This window comes from Mchenga conophoros, linkage group LG6, assembly GCF_057382185.1.
Source record: "Mchenga conophoros isolate Kocher_MC1m ecotype Shallow Benthic linkage group LG6, M_conophoros_male_GT1.1, whole genome shotgun sequence".
Taxonomy (NCBI): Eukaryota; Metazoa; Chordata; class Actinopteri; order Cichliformes; family Cichlidae; genus Mchenga; species Mchenga conophoros.
In genome coordinates, this window is record NC_140531.1 from 426,436 (window position 1) to 443,731 (window position 17,296).

At 41.4% G+C, this 17,296-nt stretch overlaps 1 protein-coding gene across 2 annotated transcripts; it reads left to right on the plus strand.

Moving 5' to 3' along the window:
* The first annotated feature begins 22 nt into the window (after positions 1 to 22).
* Positions 23 to 17,270, plus strand: LOC146571749 (polyunsaturated fatty acid lipoxygenase ALOX15B-like). Of its 2 annotated transcripts, XM_085275720.1 has the most exons (17): positions 23 to 585; positions 748 to 925; positions 1,142 to 1,346; positions 1,512 to 1,593; positions 1,845 to 1,967; positions 2,052 to 2,155; positions 2,290 to 2,456; positions 3,389 to 3,532; positions 4,161 to 4,364; positions 4,743 to 4,829; positions 4,929 to 5,098; positions 9,262 to 9,383; positions 9,529 to 9,629; positions 10,122 to 10,292; positions 10,451 to 13,512; positions 14,246 to 14,307; positions 17,218 to 17,270. In XM_085275720.1, exons 2-15 carry the CDS (start codon positions 773 to 775, stop codon positions 10,628 to 10,630), a joined length of 2,013 nt encoding a protein of 670 aa, XP_085131846.1. In that variant the 5' UTR covers positions 23 to 585; positions 748 to 772; the 3' UTR covers positions 10,631 to 13,512; positions 14,246 to 14,307; positions 17,218 to 17,270. The 2 variants fall into 2 exon arrangements, with proteins under 2 accessions (XP_085131846.1, XP_085131845.1); XM_085275719.1 differs by lacking the exons at positions 14,246 to 14,307; positions 17,218 to 17,270 and having other exon boundaries at positions 10,451 to 10,606; positions 11,996 to 13,631.
* The last annotated feature ends 26 nt before the right edge of the window (positions 17,271 to 17,296 follow it).

The following is a 17,296-nucleotide window of genomic DNA, read 5'->3' on the forward strand; positions in this document are numbered from 1 at the left end:
GCCACCCCTTATTTAATTGTATTTTGCAACCAAACAGCAAGACTTCTAATTTTTTTTAAGTGATGAGCAATAGTTCAATAGTGCTTTCTGATGGTTATTTTAAAGTTTTTCTTTGGCCATTGGCTGGTTTTTCACTCATTTTCAGTGCAATTCTTGTACCTGATAAATTTCAGAAGAATGTTTTTTTGTTTGTTAAGCAATTTAAAACTGAAAAAGGCACCTAACTCAAAGTTTTACAGACAGAAAATAGTATTTAATACCAACAAAGGTATTTCCAAATAGCTTCAAATTAGCAAAACATTTGGCAGATATCAGCATGGTGTGAGGTGTTTCCAAAAGCCCTTCAGGAAACTGGAGGACAAAAACCGAAGTGACTGGCCAAAAACACACAACAGTTATCAGTATCTGATTTATCCTGAATAGGATAGACGTCATTATTTGCACAACTTTATCAAGAATTTCATCTCAACACATGATTGATGCAACTGACTGGACACTCCCACTGATTTGTGTGAATAAAAAGAAAAATTTGGGGGGGCAACTTCTGACAGAGTAGTTTCTCTAACCTAAATTCTTCATCTCAAGGTAAGAGATGTTTTCACAGGATTTCAGTCAGAAATTATGGGTCATTTAGCATAATGAGTTAAAATAATTGTTTACATTGTCCTTTTCACTGTAATGCAATAATTTTAAATGTTTACATTTCCAAATCAGTGCTAAGAATAATTAGAATTCTCCCCCTACCAGGATTTGACCACATTCAAGAGGGAAAATGGTGCAGTATAAAGTGACCGTATTCACTGGTGATCGCCTTAATTCCACTACTCTCAACAATGTCTTCATTAAGCTGGTGGGCACAGATGGGGAGAGTGATCGCACATGGCTCATGGGCTTGAAAGGGGCTTCATCCTTTGTCAGAGGAGCTGTAAGTCTGAAATATGCATCTTCATGATTAAATGTATCTCAGGTTTCCTGTATGAGATGATACACAAATGAAATCATTTTTGTGGAAATAAGGGGAATCTATCACCATGAAGATGGTCAAAGCAAACAGTTCACTTCATGGACCACAGTAAATTATAACAGGAATTGTATGCTCGAGTGTTACAGCTCAGCACAAATTGCTATGTCATTTCTTTAGGTATCAAAGTTTAAGGTGTCCTGCCCCACTTCCCTTGGAAATCTTGTGCTGATAGAGTTAGACAAACAGTCTCTCCCACTGTTCCCGGAGGACGCTTGGTTTTGTGCCAAGGTGGAAGTGAAATCCCCTGAAGGAGACATCTACAGCTTTCCCATCTACCGCTGGATTGCTGATAGCAAGGTGCACCGCTTCAAAGATGGAAAAGGTTTGGGAAACTGTGCTCATCTTAAATCTTGTTCAAACCATTGAAGATGTAAAACAAAGGTTGTAATGAGGCTGAAGCAGTTTCCTAATACAGTATATACCATATTTACAAGAACAACTTGAAACCATTTTTCTTTCTTTCTTTGTTTTCTTTTTTTTTTTATAGCTCTGAGAGTCTTTGAAGACAACCATCATCTTGGCAGGTACAGTCGGCAGCAGGAGATTCAGCAGCGAGAGGAAGACTATCGGTGAGAATTCAGAGCTTATACACATTTTAGCCTTACAGCTCCTGAAACTAGAATACAAATGCTGTCCAGTTATAGCTGAATATCCTAATACTAATGATATTTAACCTTAAAATTAAGCATTGCAGCATATTCTTTGTCTGCTGGCATTAATGAAAAGAAATTAAACTATTACATATGTTACAGATAAAAAGTATATCATGTCATACTGTAACTAACTTCCTCATCACTTTGCTGTTTCTTTGTCTCATCAGCTGGGATGCATATGCAGAGAAAATACCTCACTCCATGAAGGCAGAAAACCCATTTTCACTCCCGTATGAGGTTCAGTTCTCCTTCACCAAAACTACAGAGTTTCTCTACACTGCTTCCACAGGGTGAAGTTCTGTTACACATATTTTTCTCTTTACTTATCAAAAGTATGTTAAGTATCATAATGAAGTAAGATGAATGTGTTTCAGACTGATTGAGCTGAAGCTGAAGGGACTGGATAACTGTAAGAAGAATTGGGATAATATTGACAGCATCAATCGAGTGTTTTGCTGCAAAAAGACTGAAATATCAGGTACTGTACTAACATCATAGCATAGTAATGTGTAATTAACTCTTACCCTAAAATTTTCCCTATACCACTATACCAGGTAGATTTTACTGAATGATGAACTGTAAATCGTGAAGGTAAATGTTTCTTTTAAACAGAATATGTTCAGGAACACTGGAAAGAAGATGCTTTCTTTGGCTACCAGTTTCTAAATGGTGTCAACCCCATTTTGATCCAGTGTTGTGCAAACCTGCCCAGTAACTTCCCTGTCACTGATGACATGGTCTTTCCCTGTGGCCAGTGCAGCCTGAGAGATGAAATTAAGGTGATCATCTGAACTCTTTATAATAAATGCACGTTTTTCCACGACCCACTGTCATTGTTGCACTTTTTACTGCACTATTATGTCTGCACTGTCTTGCGCCTGCTCTTTCTTTGTTTTGTTTTTTTTTTTGGGGGGGGGGGGGGGGGGGGGGGTTTGGCAATTTTTGCAAACTTGTACTTTATGTAGTGTGGGGATGAACAAAAGTATTTTACCAGCACAATATAATCTGCGGTGTGATCATTGCTTTTAACAATGTAAGAGATAGCTTTAAGATGGCCTTAAGATGTTTATGCATACTGTTATCATATTAAAGGAATTGCAATACATGCTTACAAAACACTTATATCAGGTCATTTTTATTATCGTTTATAAGGTCATATTCTTGTATTAAGCCTTTAGTAGAGGTTCTTGATTAAAACGTTTATTTAGTAGATGACATATACATAGTTTCAGTTCGGTTATTACATATATGAGAGTGGCTTCTGTCTCTCTGTCTGGTGAGAGGTCAGGAGCTAGTCGGCGAGGTGAAATAGGGTACAATTGTGGTTAGCACACAGACACACACACACACACACACACACTTAGTTAAAGAGAATCATTTATAGGTGGAAGTTTAATCATGTTTTGCTCGGGGTTGCAAAAGAGCAGTTTGTCGCAGAACTGCTGCTGATGTGTCAAGATGATAAGCGAGCAAGTCACACAGTTTAAAAAGTAGTCCTGTGTTGATTGTCTGTTATATGTTTTATGTAGCACCATGGTCTTGAAAGAACGTTATCTCGTGTTACTGTATACTGTACCACTGCACATGGCTGAAATGACAATAAAACCACCCAACTTAGATTGACTTGATGTTTTGTCAAATAATTGTACTTGTACAGTCACTGACTAAATATTATATCCACACTGATGCAATAACCTGAACTTTTAAACAGAAAGGGAACATATTCCTGTGTGACTACAAGCATCTGGAAGGGGTGAAAACAAACACCATCAATGGGAAGAAGCAGTACTTGATGGCTCCTCTCGTCCTGCTCCACAAAGCTCCTGATGATAAGCTAATGCCGATTGCTATTCAGGTAATTCATAATAATTAACACGGTTGTTTCTGTCCTGGATAGACATGCAACTATTTTGCTGGTAATACCTGAAATGAATAAAGAAAATCAACAGCCTATTTATGCAAGATAATTCATAATATTACTGGAGGGGTTGTATTTGTTGGGTCTGATTACTGGGCGGGATCATAACCCCCCCTGGAAATTACGCCCCTGATCCATATCGCCACTCCTCAAAAGCTGTGTTGCTGTACCGCTCCACCATTTTACTCCTCCCACACAGGGAGGGAAATTGTAGCATGAGTGCAGGGAGAATTAAAAACACACGTTCATTTGATGTTTATGTTCTTTCAACCTTAACTTTTGTAATTCAAATAATTACATAATTGATTATTAACTGATGATTACACTACTGTGTAGGTTACTGTGCAACCTAATTTTTTTCCCCTTCCTGAGCCATAACCTTGTGGAAAAGTTTAACCCACATTGCTGAGACCAGAGTCTGACATATGAATATATCAAATAGGTTTAATTTATAAACCCCAAAAGTCACAACAGCCAAGCAGTAGGTGTCGTATTTACGTAGCAGACAGAGATAATACAACTCAAAATACGCTAATATGGCCTACTCTGCCCTGTCCATCTGTAGCTGAAGCAGACTCCATCAGATGACAATCCGATCTTTCTTCCTACTGATTCTGAGTACGACTGGTTGATCGCCAAGACTTTTGTGAGAAGTGCAGATTTCAATGAGCATCAGCTCAATGCTCACCTGCTGCGCACACATTTGCTGGCCGAGGTTTTTGCAGTGTCACTGCTGCGCAACGTGCCCATGGTGCATCCTCTGTACAAGGTAACTGACGTTTGCTGAAACTCCGTTTTCTCTCATAAATCATGTCACTGCACGCACTGTTTACTTGAACTCTTCCTATAATTTCTTTCTTAAATTGTTATTTAAATATTCTTTTTTTTTTAACTGTAAATTTTAAAATTTAAAATCTGTAAATTTTGTAAATTTCTTTATTGTATTTTAATGGTTGGGCATTGCACAGCAATAGGTATTTCACTACATGTCATAATTTGTATGATTATGTGTGTGATGAATAAAATTTGAGTCTCTTATCAATGTGTCCACAGAGGACCACTGATTGTGCAACAGAGTACCTCAGCATAATAAATACTAAAGTGTTGCCCCAATCATGTCACTAACAGAGTTCCCTCTTTCCCTCAGCTCCTCAAACCACACACACGCTACACTCTGCAGATCAACTTCTTAGCTCGACGCCTTCTCATTTCTGACACTGGCGCTTTCACTCAGGTATGCAAAGAACAGCACTAGACCTTTACTTAAAGAATGTTTTGTTTTTTTATTTCATGTTTAACATTTGTCTTTAACCAGGAGCTGCTTATTGTGTAGTTTGCAGGGTCAGGTGGAGAGGGCATGTTTACGATCCTGCAGAGGTCAGTGTGCTCATTAACCTACAGCTCCCTCTGTATGCCAGATGACATTGCTGAACGTGGCCTAGAGGATGTGCCAAACTTCTTCTACAGGGATGATGGCCTAAAGGTTTGGGATATCATCCACAGGTATCATTAATATATTTTTCTTTTTTTTCCATCAAGCTGCTGCAATTCAAAGTTTGTAAATAATGCAAATGCATCTGTTACTTTACCTATGATACTGGGTCAAAATTTTACATATTATTTTTATTTTAGTTACTTTAATCTAAAAATTTATTTTCAGTTGGGTGTAACTTCTTTTTGTTTCCAAATTGCTCCTTTCAGTTTATTTTGTTTTAGATTTTTATTTCAGTATTGAAAGCAGCTGAATCGCAGTAATGTAAGCATCCCAGCATCAATGCACCAAAATGCACCAGTGCCTTCTCAAACTATTGTATTCATCAAATCAGATCAATAACAGAAAAATACTAAGCCTAAATAGATTTTTTTTTCTTTCATGTTTATTCTATGTGAGTTCACCAAAATGTTTTGCGTGCCTATTTTTTGGTTTAGTTTTAGCTCGGGTCCTCTACCAGAGGCCTGGGAGCTTGAGGGTCCTGCGCAGTATCTTAGCTGTTCCCAGGACTGCGCTCTTCTGGGGCCCGTTCTTCGTACCTCGCTAAGTAGGTTAGCTGGATTTGATTGTTGACGATTTCGCCTGATCTTGGATTGTTCGGTTCCCCGAAGCTCATCCGGGACTTGCTGTCATAGCAACAGAGCCGTAAGCGTAAACCTGCTCGGGAGCAGGTTTACTTTATGTAAACAGGATTAGATCGCGGCCACGCAGGTATGTCCGCTTCATTTATACGAAAGCAACAGCGATATTCCACCACTGTTTCACCATAAATAAATAACATCAATGTAACTAAAGACAATGCAGCACTTGATCCTTTTATTGATTTCACACAGATACATACAGGTCATTTCCTAAAAAAGGGAAATGTACTATTAACATTCTATCACATGTATGTGATTATTACAGATGTAATTCATATTTCAGAGTAGCAATTGCAAATTACTTTGTGTAATCAAGATGAGAGACCACGGCTATAAAAGCGAAGGTGGATTTGGGAAGCCTGTCGCAGCCATGTCCTGTCCGTATACGCGAGCCACCCTTTGCGGAAGGTGCAAGATTGATAAGGAGAGTTTTCAGAATTCCGCATATATTGCGGGACAGACAGGATCCTTTAGCTCAGCGCGACAGTGTGCTCATAGAGAGATATCGATTTTCCCGTGAGGATATTATTTACTTAACCAACTTGTTGACGAGGGGGTGCAGGACCACCATCTGTCTTTTTTTTTGCTCTGCCCTTTTCTTGGTTGCTGTTATAAACAAACAGATTATTTCAGGGTCTCTTTCCAAGAGACGAAAAGCAATATAAGTGATAAATATTACCATTCTGTAGAATATTCTTATATTTCACTTTTACCTGTTCCCATGTTCTAGTGGGTCCTGTTGTGGCTCTAATGTGAAAGGGGATATAATATAACATATTATAATATAATATAATATAATGTAATATTGGATAATATAGTGTGATATGATAAATCTACCCTACCGCCTACTGGTGTTGGCCAGAGGGGCCGATGGCGCGAAATGGCAGCCTGGCTTCTGTCAGTCTGCCCCAGGGCAGCTGTGGCTACAACTGTAGCTGCCTCCACCAGTGTGTGAATGTGAGAGTGAATGAATAGTGGCATTGTAAAGCGCTTTGGGTGCCTTGAAAAGCGCTATATAAACCCACTCCATTATTATTGTTATTATTAAATTACTTACGAGTTTAATTTGTCAGCAACTTTCTGCCAGCCCTCTCTCCTTGCTTTTGCAGCCTTTGCAGTGTTCCCTTGCGTTCTGATTAAACTCTGAAACTCCTGAAATCCCTCACTCAAGAGTTCTTGCTCTGCTGCCGAAAAATACCGAGCCGAGCGCGCTCCGTCGACATTTTCGCCGACCAATCAGAGGGTTGCCGATCAATGTTTCCACTATCGATGCGTAGCCCCTTTTACGACACCCAGTGATGTCACATTACTGCGTCCAGCTGTACTAATCGTCAACAGCAGGTGTGTTCGGGGAACCGGATTAGCGAGCTCACGGTTAGCGCGATGGTTTGGTCTTGGATGTGTCATTTGATCTTGGATGTAGTGAGCGACGTACGAAGAACGGGCCCCTGGACAGAGATCTCCGATGTTGTTCCCGGGATCTGCTGGAGCCACTCGCCTAGCTTGGGAGTCACCGCACCTAGTGCTCCGATTACCACGGGGACCACCGTTACCTTCACCCTCCACATCCTCTCGAGCTCTTCTCTGAGCCCTTGGTATTTCTCCAGCTTCTCGTGTTCCTTCTTCCTGATGTTGCTGTCATTCGGAACCGCTACATCGATCACTACAGCCGTCTTCTTCTGTTTGTCTACCACCACTATGTCCGGTTGGTTAGCCACCACCATTTTGTCCGTTTGTATCTGGAAGTCCCACAGGATCTTAGCTCGGTCATTCTCCACCACCCTTGGGGGCATCTCCCATTTTGACCTCGGGACTTCTAGGTTATACTCGGCACAGATGTTCCTGTACACTATGCCGGCCACTTGGTTATGGCGTTCCATGTATGCCTTGCCTGCTAGCATCTTGCACCCTGCTGTTATGTGCTGGATTGTCTCTGGAGCATCTTTACACAGCCTGCACCTGGGGTCTTGCCTGGTGTGATAGCCTTATGGACCTTGTACTCAGAGCTTGTTCTTGTGCTGCCATGATTAGTGCCTCTGTGCTGTCTTTCAGTCCAGCTTTGTCCAGCCACTGGTAGGATCTCTGGATATCAGCCACCTCCTCTATCTGCCGGTGGTACATACCGTGCAGGGGCCTGTCCTTCCATGATGGTTCCTCGTCTCCCTCCTCTTTCTTGGGTTTCTGCTGCCTGAGGTATTCACTGAGCACTCGGTCAGTTGGGGCCATCTTCCCAATGTATTCGTGGATGTTCGTTGTCTCATCCTGGACTGTGGTGCTGACACTCACCAGTCCCCGGCCCCCTTCCTTCCACTTAGCGTACAGCCTCAGGGTGCTGGACTTGGGGTGAAACCCTCCATGCATGGTAAGGAGCTTTCTTGTCTTTATGTCAGTGGCGTCTATCTCCTCCTTTGGCCAGCCTATTACCCCAGCAGGGTACCTGATCACGGGCAGGGCGTACGTGTTGATGGCCCGGATCTTGTTCTTACCATTCAGCTGACTCCTCAGGACTTGCCTGACCCTCTGCAGGTACTTGGTGGTTGCAGCTTTCCTAGTGCAGTCAGCTTCTTCAGCCAGTAGGCGTGAACCATATCGGGGCCTGGTCCAACTCTTCATACTAGAGACCCTTGCTTGGATGTCTGCCACCATGATGGTTACTGGACCCTGTTCAGGGAGGTTGCTATGGTCTGCCCTCAGATCCACTAGCCACTGAGCATTGCCGTTATGGGTTGCGTCCTTCTCCCATATGCCCTTCCAGTATTGCTCCATCTCCAGCCTTGGTGGTGCTGTTCTCTTATTGTTCCCTTGCCACTGAGAGTACACCTTTGCTGGTTTATTCTCCTGCCTTCTATCTCTCTGGTGTACCTCCTCAAGTGGCTGGCCAAGGCTGTGAGTCTTTGCTTGGCAGTTTCCAAGGCCTCAGGTATGGACAGCTTGCTGTATTTTTTATGCACCTTCTTTGTCGCACCTTTCTGCAATTCCGTTAGTTGGCTAACCTCCCTCCGTGCTACTTTGATCTTGCCCTCTAGCCTCCTTCTCCATGGAGGGTACTGCCCCTTGTGGCTGTTCAACTTGTAGCCAAGCATCTCACTGATCACTGCTGCCGTATTGTAGATCAGCTTGTTAGTGTCGGTAATCGTGGTTGTAGGTATCGTCCGTAGTGCTGCATTAACATCATCTAGCAGACCTTCTGAGGGTACTTCACGTAATCTTGGTAACCGGCTATGGGGGATCCAGGTTTCAAGCTTGGCCGTAATCCTATCTTTCAGGTCAGTTCCTCTCGCACTCAACAATCCTTCTCCTATCGCACTTGGGGCTTTGTACCCAATCTCGGGTGGGGGTGATGATATCTCCCCCCTGACCTGGCGTCCTGGCTCCCCCTTGCCATAGCATTTATGTTGTACCTCGTCAATCTCTAGCTGTGAGAGCAGTCCCTTCTTTCGAATGTTGGAACACTGAGCTATTAGTTGTTTTGCCATCTTGGGTATCGAAGAATCGAAAATATATTTTACTCAGTGTATTCCCATTTCTCAAAGGTTTGTGCAGGGAATGCTCGGCTACTACTACAAGAGTGACCGTGAGGTCCAGGAGGACTCTGAACTTCAGAAGTGGATTTTGGACATTTTTGAACACGGGTTCCTTTCTCAAGCAGAAACAGGTGGGCTTTATACAATATTTGAATATTTACGATGATGATGATAATGGTGATTTATCCATTTAGGATTATATTGCAAAAATAAGTAACTTTTGTTTGTTCGCCTAAATATATTTAAGTGACGCAGTTATTTTTCTGTGTTTAACAGGAATTCCTCAGAGATTTACCTGTGTGACTGCGTTGGCCAAATTTGTCACCATGGTGATCTTCACCTGCTCAGCCCAGCATGCAGCTGTGAACAGTGGACAGGTATATAAAACCTAATTCAACCTAATTATTTAAAATGTAAATAAAAACAGAATCATTCATTGATTTGTAGATGTATTTACAATAGAACATAGTAAACATATGAAATGTTTAAACTGAGAAAATGTAACCTTACAAGAAAAATAATGCCTCATTTTGTATTTGATGGCAGAAAAATATATTTAAAAAAGGTAGGACGGGGCTTTGTGTACTACTCTGACACACTGTAGCATCCCCTCTTCTTTTACCAACAGTCCACAAACATCTGGGAACTGAGGAGATCTGAGAGAGGAGTGTCCCATTCTCGTCTGATATATGATTCTAGCTGCTAAACAGTCCTGGGTCTACTGTGTTAGTGTTTCATTTCATGATGCATCAAATGTGTTTTCAACTGTTGAAAGGCCTGCATTATGAAGCCATGATCTTCTGATAGATGAAACACCATGATTATTGCTCTTATTAATCAGTTATCCTTTACTCCTTGATTAAATGCAGTATGACTATGGTGGCTGGATGCCCAACACTCCCATCTCCCTGCAACTCCCACCACCAACCACAAAAGGGACGACAAGCGAGGCCACGATGTTGGCCACCTTCCCTGATGTCAATGTAACAGCTCAGGGCATGGCCACCATGTGGCTGCTCAGCAAGCAGTCCAGTGACTTTGTAAGGAGCAAAGATTTCATTAAGAATGACAGAAATTATGTTTAAATTCAAGTTTTGTGAAAAAAAATACATATGTATGCAATAATTTTTAGGGGCTAATTTCATAAATAATTTGAATGCTGTTGAAGAAAAACTGAATGTATCATTGTTCTTATTAGGTTCCCCTTGGCCAGTACCCAGAGGACCACTTCACTGAGGAGATTCCCCGCAAGATATTAAAGGATTTTCAGATGGAGCTGGAAGATTTGAGTTTAGTCATTAAAGCCAGAAACAAGCGTTTAGAAGTGCCATACACCTGCATGGATCCAGCAGAGGTAGAAAACAGCGTGGCCATTTGAATATTAGAAGACTCAGCTGTGAGATAAAATTCAGTTCCCTCTTCAAATAAAAGCAGCCAAAGAAAGTTCTGACTTTTACTGATGAAATAGCTGAAATAGAACTTAACGTTTCTAATTATTGTATGCTGATTTGTGAATTTTATCCATCTGCTGTGATGTGTTCTATAGATTAGAAACTTAAAACCTCTTCTGATTTTCAATAAACTGTCCCATCCATTCAAAAACATGTCAAAGAAAACTGATATTATTGTGAACAAATCATGACTTTTTTTAGTGATTGATTTTTGTTAAAGTCTGTCTTAAAGAAGTCTCAGCCTCTGAGCTTTTTTGGCTTAAAAAAAATTGAGAGAACTCCTGCATTTCTACCATACAGACATTTATTTATTTTTAGAAATATGTCTCTCTTCTGTCTTATATGCATGTGTATGTTTGAGGGCATGTTCTGTTTACCTCAGAGTTGATCAATCTGTGTTTGTCTGTCTCCCTGTAAAATGCTCACCTGCCAAAGCTCTACTAATTAACTCACCTGTTCCTCATCTGGTTATCAAGCTGGCTTCTTAAGGCTAAAGTAAATACTCAGCCATCATTAGATTGTGCTCTGCCCTTTGGCCCTTAGTTTATTTTTTGGAGCTAAACTCTGTGTCTGTGAAGACCTCTCACTGTATTTGGATTTCCTTCGAGTTTTTGTGACAGTGTGTGTGTATGACCACAGATGGAATTCATAGCATTACAGACACGTTTTTCTTACTCGTTTCTCACATCCTGTAAATCCTATGTTAATCTTTTCCCGCTCTACAGTGGCTGTTGTTTAATGTTGGCCATCCTACACTTCTGGTTTCCGTTGTAGAAATTATTTTCTAGTTTTTTTTTGGGGGGGGGGTTGTATGGTATCTTGTCAGCTCTCATTACTATAATATGACTTTGCATTATACAGAGCGTCATTTAACACCATCCACCCATTCGCTTCCGCTTATCCTTTTTCTTAGGGTTGCGGGGGCTGCTGGAGCCTATCCCAGCTGCCAAAGGGCGAGAGGCAGGGTACACTCTGCACGGGTTTCCAGGGCTAACACACAGAGACAGACAACCATTCGCACTCACATTCACTCCCACATTCACTGGTGACAATAGTTATGGGTCTTGTTATGTTATTCAGCGGTGTTGAGTTGTTTGGACTTTTTTTAGTAAATATCTAGTAAATCTCTAATTCTTGGTTTTTCTTGGCTTTATATTCATGTTCCCTTAGTGCTAACTTAGTGCGCTAGTTCTGTTCTCAGTCCTTAGTCTTGTATATTATATTTTTTCCTAGATTTATGGGTCAAGTCTCGACCAGTGATTTTCTCCTTCCTGTTTTATTTTGGCTTCCAGTGTCTGGACCGTCGGCTCTTTTCCTGGAAACAATGCTCAACTTTAAGTTCAACCTTCATCTACCCTGTCCTACATTTGGGTTCTCAATCTTTCACCATTCATCATAGCTGAATCTGATAACTGTGACCATTTTCATACTGTGAAGTCATTGTCATATTAAAACTCTTTGTTGTATCTGCTGAAGGCACCCATCAAAAGATGGGTGCACTGCAGTTGTAAAGGAAACGACATAGCCAGAAACAATATTCAAGTAACTTGTGGCTACAAGGCTCAGTTGGTACTAAGTTGGGCCCAAAATGTTACAACACCACCAGGCTAAATTGCTGAATTTAAAAAAAAAAAAAAAAAAAGCATTTATACAGTATTTTCACCGTCGCTGCCTTCCGCACGGCTGGCCTCCAGACCTGCTCTGTTATGAGCTATTGAGCCATCGACCCCCAGGGCGACCCCCTGAACTGTGTTTGAACTGTTTTTGTGAGCTCTGATTTTGTTTCAAGTCCTGGGCCCCCCACCACCCACCTGGGTTTCTGTCAAGGTACTGGGAGTGATCCAGTGTTTTGTGTTTGACTCCCTGAGTCACTCTGTATTACCTCCGTGCATCTTCCCATGTTGCACTCTGTTTTACCTCCATGTGTCATCCTGCATATCATTCTGCGAGTCATGGTTTCAAGTTTGTGTAGTTTTCCTAGTTTATTTATCTTATGTCTGTGAAGGTTCTCAGTCATCCAGGTCATCGTAGTCAAAGGAGCTTGCAAAGAAAAGCGTCTGGACTTCTTTAAGTTACATACGGGCGATCGTGGCTCAAGAGTTGGGAGTTCGCCTTGTAATCGGAAGGTTGCCGGTTCGAGCCCCGCCTTGGACAGTCTCGATCGTTGTGTCCTTGGGCAAGACACTTCACCCGTTGCCTACTGGTGGTGGTCAGAGGGCCCGGTGGCGCCAGTGTCCGGCAGCCTCGCCTCTGTCAGTGCGCCCCAGGGTGGCTGTGGCTACAATGTAGCTTGCCATCGCCAGTGTGTGAATGGGTGGATGACTGGATATGTAAAGCGCTTTGGGGTCCTTAGGGACTAGTAAAGCGCTATATAAATACAGGCCATTTACTTGAAGACGTTTCTTTGCAAGCTCCTTTGACTTTATTTATCTTAGTTTCTATCCTCGCCACCTCTGTTTCTGTCTGAATTATCACATCATATAAATAAAGCTCACTCATCACATCTACGTCAATGCCTGCTTTTGGGTCCTTTTCCCTTTAGCCCCACACAACTGCCGCCGCAGCCATAACACTTAAGACTCAATGTTTCATTTACAGGAGAGATGTTTTAGCATAATTACAGCAATAAACTAGAAAGAGTAAAATAATGAAAATTGCACAATATTTACAAAAATCAGTTAAAAGAGCTGTAAATCCTTCTGCAGGGTAAGGGGAAAGCCCTCTTTCTAAACTCTGTACGAACTGTTTACAACGAATGTCATGAAGTCATGGAGACCACAGCATGACTAAACATGTAATCTGATAAGAGGTGAGTAAACCATATTTTTATAGATAAAATACCAGTGAACCATCCTGTGTAGTTAAAGACAAGTCAGCTAGAGAATATAAAGTACAGCAGTGTCTTGAAGGTTTTGCTGTGAGTTATAAATTTTAAAGCTCTGTGATAAGCAGAGTCCAACTGATAGAGAGAATGAGCAGGGTCATACATGCAATTCATTCATTCAATCATGTGGCCTCCTTTTTACCCCTCCTGGAGCATTGTAAAAAGGAGGTTAATGCAAGTTCCAAGTATACCGTATTTACAAGAACCTTATTTTCTTTTTTGCTCTGAGACTCTTTGAAGACATCCCTCATCTAGGCAGGTTCAGTCAGGTACAGCAGGAGCTTAAGCAGCAACAGGAAGAGAGCTCAGAGCACGCACACATTTGAGCTTTATGGCCCCTGAAACTAACATGCAAATGCCCTCCAGCTACAGCTGAATCTGCTAATATTATGCATACTTAAGGTTTAAATGAAACATTACAATAATTGTTGGCTGGATTAGGGTTAACTAATTATAATTCAAGACATTGCAGAGTATATTGTGTATATATAATGTTTTAAATTCTGCAGCCTGGCAAATTAAATGAAAGCGATCGTCTCACACTTGTAAAAAAGTAGAAAGAACATTTTCTTGTATCAAGTACTTGATCTTAGCAATAACGTACACATTCACTGAGCCAATGTTGTATCTACTCTGTTACAATATTCTGAACTTCCAGACAGAAAGGGAGCACATTCCTGTGTGACTAAAGCAAACCACCAATTACAAGAAGCTAAGTAAGTAAGTAAGTAAAATTTATTTATATAGCACATTTCACAGATAAAAATCACAAAGTGCTTTACAGTAAGATCAGACATACAAGTTAAAATTAATTAAATTAGTTAAAAGCCTGTTTGTATAAAAATGTCTTCAGCTGCTTTTTAAAGGAGTCAGTAGAGTCTAGACAGCGTAAAGACAACGGCAGAGAGTTCCACAGCCTAGGTGCCAGTGCCTGAAAAGCCCGATCCCCACGTGTTTTAAATCTAGTACGTGGGACCACCAGTAGCCTCTGACCTGAAGACCTAAGTGCTCGGGATGAAGCATGAGGTTTCAACAGGTCAGAGATATACTGGGGAGCTTCACCGTGCAGAGCTCTAAAAGTTACAACTAAAATTTTAAAATGAACCCTAAAATTTACAGGCAACCAATGAAGAGAAGCCAAAACTGGAGTAATGTGTGACCTCTTGTTTGTACCAGTTAAAAGTCTTGCCGCTGCATTCTGTACAGACTGAAGGCGATCCAGAGCTGATTTGTTAAGACACGTAAAAAGACCGTTACAATAATCCAAACGAGAAGAGATAAAAGCATGAATAATCATCTCAAGTTCTGCCTTTGACACCAGTAGCCTGAGTTTAGAAATGTTTCTTAGATGATAAAAACAGTTCCAGACAAGTTGTTTAGAGTGTTTCTCAAGAGACATTGAACTGTCAAATATAACACCTAAGTTTCTGAGACTCGACTGAAATGAAGGGTCTAAAAAACTGATATGCTGCCTAATTTCTGAGAGCATGTGAGCATGCTCAGAGCTACACAGAGCTCCTGATGATAAACTAATGCTGATTGCTGTTTACCTGTCACGATCCTGGGTCTTAGGACCCAGTGTTTTGAGTTTTAGTTCATTTTGATGTTTATAGTATGTTTAGCTCATTAGGCCTCCTATGTTGATTTGCTTATTAGTTCCCCCTTGTGTTTCAACCCATGTTAAGTCTCCCCTGCCCTTCATGTCTCTCTGTGCCCCCTCTGTTCTGTTTATGGTGTGTCTTTGCATGTTTGAGTTTCTTGTTTTCTGTCACCCTGCATTGTGCATTATGTTCTCAAGGTTGGTCTTTTGTTACTCCCTCTAGTCTAGTCTCTTGTGTTCAAAGCTGAGTATTTCCCTCTGTGTATTTTGGTTCTTAGACCTCTGCCTTATGGTTTGTCTCTGTTTCTTAGTTGCTGTCTCCACTGTGTCTAGTTCGCGTCTCTGTGTGATACTTCCTGTTTTACTTTGAAGGTCCATGCCTCATGTGAGTGTTTCTAGTTTTGCGTCTCTGTCTCGTCCAGTCCTGATTTCTCCCAGCTGTGCCCTCCTTCTGTGTCTCATTCCCTCGTTATCCCTCTGTGTATTTAAGCCCTGTGTTTCTCTTTGTCAGTGTCGTAGTCTCCATCATAGCTGTGTGATTTTTCCCTGTGGCTCTTTGTGCTTTAGTTTTCCCAGTTTAGTTTATTTTGTATTGTTTTTCGTGTCCCACTTCACGCCAGCAATAAAGCTGTGTTTTTTGAGTTTACCTTTTGTCTCTGTGAGTTTGTGTTTGGGTCCTCTCCTGCCTGCCACACAGCCGAAACATGACATTACCTAATTCAGTTCACCTGAGCTTTATTTATATAGCACCAATTCACAGCAGTTGTAAAGACCTACAATATTGAAAATATCCCCTGTGAGTAAGCACTTGGCGATGATAGGAAGGAAAAACTCCCTTTTAACAAAAAGAGGCCTACAATACTGGGTCATAAGTTTATTATTAGTTCAGTTTATTAATTTTTATTTAAAAAAATCACTTTGGTCTAGCTTCAGTTAAATCTAACCACTCGGCTGGATTACTTTAATGCACTTTATATAGGGTTCAGCACATCATATATTACCCATCTACAGAGGGTGCAAAATACCGCAGCTTGTCTTTTAACAGGCACTCTAAAGTTTGAGCACATTTCCCCTGTTTTAGCTTCACTTCACTGGCTGCCCATTTCTTTTAGGATTCATTTTAAAATTATTTTATTTGCTTTTAAAGCTCTCCATGGCCTAGCCCCATGTTACAGCCTTATACACCCACCCGCTCTCTCAGGTCAGCTGATCAGCTGCTCCTGAATGTACCTAGGACTGGGCGTAAACTTAGAGGAGATCGTGCTTTTTCTGTAGCAGCTCCCAAACTGTGGAACGAGCTTCCTTTAGAGATTAGACAGGCCACTTCCATACCTGTTTTAAAGTCACTCCTGAAAACCCACCTCTTTACCCTGGCCTTTGACACCACGTGAGATGTTGGTTTTTATTTTTTATTTTTATTTTAGTTGATTCTATGTTGTTTTATCTTGTTTTCTTTTTTTAATATAGGGCTATTTTAATTTTAAAGTGCTTTACAAATAAAATTGTATTGGATTCAGTTAGTTTCCAGATTTCTTCTTTAAGTTTTTATTGTTTTTATTGAAAAACTAGTTTTAGTTCAGTTTATAAAATTGTGAAAGCTGTTGAATCAGTCATGTAGACATCCCAGCCTCAGACAAATGTACCAAAGCTTCAAACTCATTTATAGATCAAACCTGAACAAAAAGGCCAAACCTGTCAGGGTCCCTGTGCCTACCCGGTCGGCTCAGCATGGCTACATATGTTTTTATATTCTTCTTTTGTTCCTGCTCTCTCCCTCCCCCTCTTTCCCTCCTCCCTCTGCCTGGGCGGAGCTCACCTGTGGGCTCCTGCCCTTGGCCCACGCACCTGGTCGCAATCACGCACCTGTGGCTCATCACGAGTGTTCCAGCTCCTTTATAAGATCGCAGCTCTGTGTTTCTCAACGCTGGACCGTTGCCGACCCTCGTCAGTGTAACCGTTACTTCTAGAGTTACTTCTAGAGTGTTTTCACAGCGATTTGCCTTATAATCCCTTCGTGTCTCTGTGTACAGATTCCCTGGACCAACCCCTGTGTTACCTGAGTGATTGGAGTGTGAAGAGGAGCGTGAGTGGACGGAGTGTGTGTGTGTG